General features: G+C 38.2%; 2 protein-coding genes across 2 annotated transcripts; both read right to left on the reverse strand.

The window, feature by feature from the left end:
* Positions 1-2,070: 2,070 nt before the first annotated feature.
* On the reverse strand, positions 2,071-2,487 carry LOC149218958 (uncharacterized). The gene has a single exon (XM_089386671.1). It carries the CDS (start codon positions 2,485-2,487, stop codon positions 2,071-2,073), a length of 417 nt encoding a protein of 138 aa, XP_089242797.1.
* A 540-nt stretch (positions 2,488-3,027) lies between these two features.
* LOC149218959 (uncharacterized) lies at positions 3,028-3,663 on the reverse strand. Its single transcript, XM_089386672.1, has one exon. It carries the CDS (start codon positions 3,661-3,663, stop codon positions 3,028-3,030), a length of 636 nt encoding a protein of 211 aa, XP_089242798.1.
* Between the last annotated feature and the right edge of the window lie 3,298 nt (positions 3,664-6,961).

Raw genomic sequence — 6,961 nt, forward strand, 5'->3', positions numbered from 1 at the left:
CTATGTTGAAACTGATGAATGTGAAGCAGGTGCCTACTAAAGTGGGGTGGGAGGGCACGTCTCCAATGGAAACCCACTCCTAATGCTGCGCCAAAGTTAAAATGGACATAACTCGGCCAATATAACTCAGAATATTTATTATAACCTCTTTTTAGAAGCAGAAGGATCATTTTGAATCTTCCCATGAGTTGGAAATCCTTATCTGGACACTCTGAGATCTCAGATTCGTGCTGCAACAGTTCCGCCGTCATAAAAATTCTAATAAAATAGCTGATTTTAAATCAGCGATATCTCCCACATCCGAACTCCGATTCAACCCATTTTTTTTTTGAAATTGGGTGATTTTTCGAGAGGAATCTAGATCTGGTATTTGTTTTTGTAAATTTTGTACCAAATATTTCAGATCTGATCTGAAAAGTCGCCGCCCAAAAAAACATTCCTGCAAAAATTGAGACTGAAATATGCATGAAACCCTCATTCCCATGGAATCGTAACCTGCTCTGATACCACTGATCCGGATCTTGTGGGGAGGCCCCCAAGATCTAAGAGAGTGAAATGGATCTTGGGAGGAGAGACCCCCAAGATCTAAAAACTTGAATTGCCAGAAGAAAAATAAGGAGAATTCCCAATAAACAAAACCACAAAGAAACTTTTTATGAAAACCCACTAATCTGGATTTAAACAAGAATGCAACAAAATACAGAGGTAACCATAAAGATAATTATGGAGCGGAAATAATACTTCATTTCATTAATGGAAAATACTGAAATATGCTTATCTCTGAGAAGAGATGTGTGGCTACATGCCTCTGAACTGTAAAGGCTACATTGTGGTGGACAATCTGTCCTTTTGCAAAATGTGGCTTGTTACTTAATAGTATTTTTCAGTTACAATACCACGGGTCAATTCCATGGGTGAATGAATACCATGGGTGTCCTTTTACAATACCACGGGCGGATGTCATTCATAATACCATGGGTAAATTCCATGGGTGAATGAATACCATGGGTGGATTTTACAATACCACGGGCAGATGCCATTTACCATACCATGGGTAAATTCCATGGGTCGATGAATAATATGGGTGGATGAGTACCATGGGTTGATGCCATTTTCCATTCGGATCAAATAAGCTACTGGCTTATCTTCTTGGCTGAGTACTGCACCAATGGTTGTCCCACTGGCATCACAACAAACTTGAACAAAATTGTTAAAGTATGGTAATCTTAGAACTGGTTTTTCAGTGATTTTCTTTTTCAGCAGCAGAAAACTCCTCTCAGTCGACTCTGTCCAATGAAAAGGTTGATTTTCCTTTTTAACAGTATCTATAATAGGTGCAAAAATTCCACTGAAATTTTTAATAAACTTCCGATAGAAACTCGCCAACCCATGAAAACTTTTTACTTAAAACAAACTCTTAGGAGATGGCTAGCTAACTATGGTTGCAACCTTCTCTGGATCCATCTTCAACTCATTCTCAGAAATCACAAATCCCAAATAAATCAACTCTTTCTTGAAAAAAGAACATTTTTTTAAATTTATCAGCAATTTATTTTGCTGCAATTTTTCTAACACATACCTGACATGTCGAAAATGTTCTTCCTTCGTCTTATTGAATATAAGTATATCGTCTAGATATACGATCACAAACTTTCCAATAAATTCTTTCAACATCTCATTCATCAAACGCATGAATGTACTAGGAGCATTGCTCAGTCCAAATGGCATGACCAGCCATTCATACAAGCCTTCATTGGTCTTGAAAGTTGTCTTCCATTCGTCACCTTCTCGAATCCTGATCTGGTGATAGCTGCTTTTCAAATCTATCTTTGAAAAGTACACTACTCCACTCAGACAATCCATCATATCATCCATCCATGGTAAAGGAAACCTGTACCTGATAGTAATCTTGTTTATCACCCGGGAATCAGTGCACATCCACCATTCACCTCCTTTCTTGGGAGCTAAAAAGGTCGAAACAGCACAAGGACTCAAACTCTCCCGAATCAACGCTTTATCCAACAACTCCTTTACTTGCTTCCTGATCTCCTCATTGTCTTTTGGACTCATCTAGTAAGCAGCCTTGTTTGGAAAACTAGCTCCTTGAATAAAATCAATATGGTGACTAATGCTCCACTTCGGTGGTAATTTATCTAGTAGATCATCTACCGCAATATCATTAAACTCTTGCAGCGTATCCTGTATCTCCACAGGAAAATCAGTGATTTCAGTATGTATCAATATTTCTCTTGGTCTCCGCACAACTACATAGTTTACCTCATTATCTTCAATTTGTCGTAGAAACTCCTTTCCGCCTATCAGCAATGCTTTTGTCCCACTAGTTTCTGCAGCACTTTCTTCTTTCATGGGAACTAGCGTATGCTTTATCCCATCTTTCACAAATCTGTAACAATTCTTCTCCCCATCATGGACAACCTTTCTGTCATATTGCCATGGTCTTCCCAGCAGAATATGGCACACATCCATAGGCATAATATCACAAGTTACCTTATCCTTGTACTTGCCAATGTGAAACTCCACTTCACACTACTCATCAACCAACAGTTGATGTCCTTTCTACAACTAGGACACCTTATATGGAGTTGGGTGCTTCAACTTATTCAAACCCAATTTTTCCACCATTTCAGTAGCTACCAGGTTATCAGTACTTCCACTGTCTATAATTAATTTGCAGCATTTTCCATGCGACTTGCACACAGTCCGGAACAATGCCTTCCTCTGTGTTAGGTCAGCTACCTCCTTAGCTAGTTTTAGTAGAACCTTGTTCAACACCAAGGCTTCTCTTGTTTCAGGCACATTTTCCACCTCCTGTGGTGGTGCCTCTGCTACATCAGGTTGAGCAACATACACTCCCCTTTGTCCAGCTTGCTCATTTTCAGGACATTCAAAAGACCTGTGTCCCCATTTGTGACACTTGTAACACTGATAGGAATTTCCTCTGCCTCTACCATTACCTCTTCCACGTTGGTATGGCCTTCCTCCTCTAGTGTTACCTTCCCTCTTAGTCTATCCTAAAGTCTTTGAACTGCTACCCTCTTCATTGCTATTGGCAGTTCTACCTCTGCCAAAGGACTGTCCTCTTCCTCTGTCAGAACCACGTCCTCTTTTTGCATTCTGCTTTCTGGTAATCTTCTCTTCTGCCTTCAAAGCACTTTGATATGCCTCCTCTATAGTCTTAGGGGAAAGAATACTAATCTCGTCTAGGATCTCCATTCGTAAACCATTTACAAATCTCGTTGTCTTCTCGGGGGTATCTTCAACATACCCAGCTCTCAAGTTTACTTTATAAAACTCTTCAGTATATTCCTTTACAGTCATCATTCTTTGTCTCAGGTTCTGCACCTGTCTGTAAAGGGTAATTTGGTAATCTTTAGGCAGAAATTTACTTTTCATCTTCGCAATCATTCTGTCCCATTTTTTGATCAGTGGTTTGTTCAATCTCCTCCTTTTTGCCTGCACACTGTCCCACCATAGTGTTGTGTGTCCTTTCAACTTGGTAACAGCAAACCTGATCTTCCTATCCTCACTGATTTCTTCATATTCAAAATATTTATCTAACTCACTTATCCAGTCCAACAATGCCTCTATGGACAAGCTGCCATCGTAGTTAGAAAGTTCTGGTCTTGGCTTGTTGTTAGCCATCAAAACTGATTTCAACAGTTTGATCTCTGGTCCCTCCTCTTCCGACCCATCTGTCTTTCCGTGTTTTCATCCTCACTGTCATTTCCACCTTCAGGATCTCTGTGTCATCCCGCTTCCACGACTGCCAAACGTGCAGAAAAAGTTCTGATCTCTTCTCATAGCCCTTCATCTACTACTTTCTGATGGCTCTGCCTTGACCTCTTCTTCCTACCTCCATCTTCACTGAAAGAAGAGAAACCTGGCTCTAATACCACAATTGGTGGGGAACTCGAGGATGGAAACTTTAATTTCAATAAATTTAATATTGTCGGCATTGGTACTTCAAGGACCTTATAATTAATTTAGAAATTAATTCTACCTACCTACACCCTTCCCTTAAGCGATCACCCTCATGCGATCTTAGGCTGAATCCGTGGGCTTATTTCTCTGGTTAAAAGACCCTTGTTTTTCATCCTTAGGGTTTGTCACTTCTGCTTGTTCGTCGCAAGGCCTGAGAGAAATGAGAGGACAAGGGTTTCGACCCTGTGACCGCCTGTGGTTTGTGGAGGTTCTATGTCTGTGTGAAATGGCTTCAGCTTCTTCTTTGCGGGGTCTATGTCTTCACGAGACACACATTCTTGGTAACATTGTTCGTTTTGTTACTATCTGCTCGGATTTCCACAGTCATGTATGTGACTTCTATAATCGTCTTCTATGTGTTTAACAGGTTTTGGCTTCACTCCTAAGCACCTTGGCTTCATCACGCACAGGTAAGTCTTTTGTTCTGATTCTTTCCATCAACATTTGTCTTCGTTTTACTGATCTTTGGGCTCCTTTGTGAGCAAGTAAAAACCCTTTGTAACCTCACTGTGACGGAGTCCTGCTCGTGCTTATTTTGGTCTTCTCGTCTTCTGGTTCAATGACTTGTCTCTCCAGGTAAGTTATCAATGGAATTCTTCAGTTCCTCTCTTTGCAGTCTTGTCTGTCAATCATATTTCTCTGTCTTTTTGATTTGGGTATTTTTTTTTGGTTGTAGGTATCAAACCTGGATAGCTCCTTTCTAACTTCGAGGTCAAAGCTCCCCTGTGCAAAAAGGGTAGGGCCTTTCCTTTGTGACTAGTAGTTTAGTTGCGTTAAAAAACTTAAAACCCCAAGAGGGTTTTTGTCATATCATATTCTTGAGCAGTATTGTGCTTGTCTCGGGTTTGTTTGAATACGTTATCAGTTTTGTGAGCAGGGTAGAACCTAGTTGTTTGATAATACGTATATTTTTATAAACCCTTGTTGGGTTTGTTGTTCAATATCGTATGGAGCTTGTCCAATGTTACGGCTAGTTCGATGTATATTTTGGACTCTTTGAAATGAAAATAATTTAGATTATGTTTATCAAAATATTTTTGTAAAATGTACCTGTGCTATCTTCTTTGCAATGTTGTACTCACTCAGTTTGTTTCGACTGTAATCTTGATTTGAAATACGTTGTTCCTTCCTGGTTCAATTCGATTGTAGATAATTTGATGTTCCTCCTTATTTAATTTGAATGCATCTTGGTTCATGGTCCTAGTTCTTGTGTGGTTAGTTTGTTTATCAAACAGAACTCAGTATGTGGTTAACAATCTATTTAGCCTTAAGATGTCGAGAATGTCACATATAATTACAAAGAATTTATGATAATAAAATGTTGCACACACACAGTTTGTCAAATCAATTATTTATGATTATTCTTCTTCCGTAAGATGGAAGACCCTCACCTAGGTGGATCTGGTTTTGTTTTGTGCCTTTCCAGCATTCCCATATGGTTGAGAAACTGTCTTTTAGTTTGAGAATAATTTATTGAAACTAATCCCTAACACTTTAACTAACCCTAATCTAATTGTTCTTTTAATTGCAAATTACAATGGCTATGTTAGCCCAAATTTAACTTAAAACAAAATAAAATAAAATTCAAAAACTTCTTCTTATGTCCAGCAGAAGAAGTCAATTCCAGTTGTCGCCTTTTAGTTGGATGCTCCTACATCACTCAATTTGACTTTAGCCTTAGTCAAATTGAGTAAATTGAATTTCCACATCAGCAGGACAACTTGGAGGTAGTTAACTAGTGTGACCTTACTCTTATCACTTAGCTCAATAAATTCGAGTTAAAGCGCTTGGAGTTCAGTTATGTATGTGTGATTGCTAAATTTTAGTAATCCAGTTCAGTTATTTTCAGTGGTATTCAGTTAACTAGCCTCTAACTATTTTTGGATTCATTTGAAGGTCAGTGGTGCAGTGGGATAGTAGTTTAACTCAGAGATCTGTCAGTTAACTAGTTAATCAGTGAAAAATAGCTAGAGCATGCAAGGAATTTGAATTCCTTGGTTGACGTGGAGATGACAAGGAAGTGTAATATCAGTTGTAGACTAGCCTTGAGTGTATAGGTGTTGCATGCAATCAGTGATCAATCCTTGCGAATTGTGTAATTAATTTGGAGGAAATTCCTAAAGAACGGGGGCTAATTTCCTCATAAATTGTGCAAGGAAATAAGAGGCTAGGTGAGCAAAGAATTGGCTAAGTGTTGGTTAAAGTTTCTCATTGAGCAGAGAAAAAAATTATTATTTTCCAGGTTGAGCTCACAGTTAGAGCTAGAAATTGTAATAGATTCTCTATTCATTTGATTAATGCAAAGAGGCTTGAAGGGTTTTTCCTAGTCGGGTCCCCCTAGAAATCATTGTGTATTTGTGGTTTTGACTTTGCATGTCAATGCATGTTGTTCTAAATTGTGAATTGTGTAGAGTAGAAATGTGTCTCTTGATTTGAGATTAATTTCTTGAGCAGTTGCAATTCTATCAAATTTATACACTTTTAACTTTACATAATCATAAATAACATGACAACAATGATAAACATTCAAAATTGAAGCAAGAACTTGACCTAGACTGCCTAGTACACATTATAAATTTCGTCAAACATATGGTAAATAGATGAGTTACATGTCATGAATGAATATCCAATCATAAATCTTTGAACTTCATCTGAAAATCACCAAGAAGGTCTAATTCCATCTCAAGTAGTTGCAACAACACTTGTTAGCCCATGCATTCACCAACCATTAAAATACTTATCAATCATGAACAAGATCCATAGCTAGAGCATATCATAGAACCATGCTTATAACCAACATATAAGCAGACTATTAACCATGAAAAATCAGTCATAAGATCCACATAATAACAAGTACAAGTTGTTGAAAAATGTGCAACAAGAAATGTTAAATTTAGAATGTGCTAAAAATAGGACTCCTAAAGATAGCATGTCTAAAAATATCAATTTGGCTAGTGAG

The sequence above is a fragment of the Pinus tabuliformis genome, chromosome Q (assembly GCF_031772625.1).
Source record: "Pinus tabuliformis cultivar Carrire ecotype Pingquan chromosome Q, CPIR1, whole genome shotgun sequence".
Classification (NCBI taxonomy): domain Eukaryota; kingdom Viridiplantae; phylum Streptophyta; class Pinopsida; order Pinales; family Pinaceae; genus Pinus; species Pinus tabuliformis.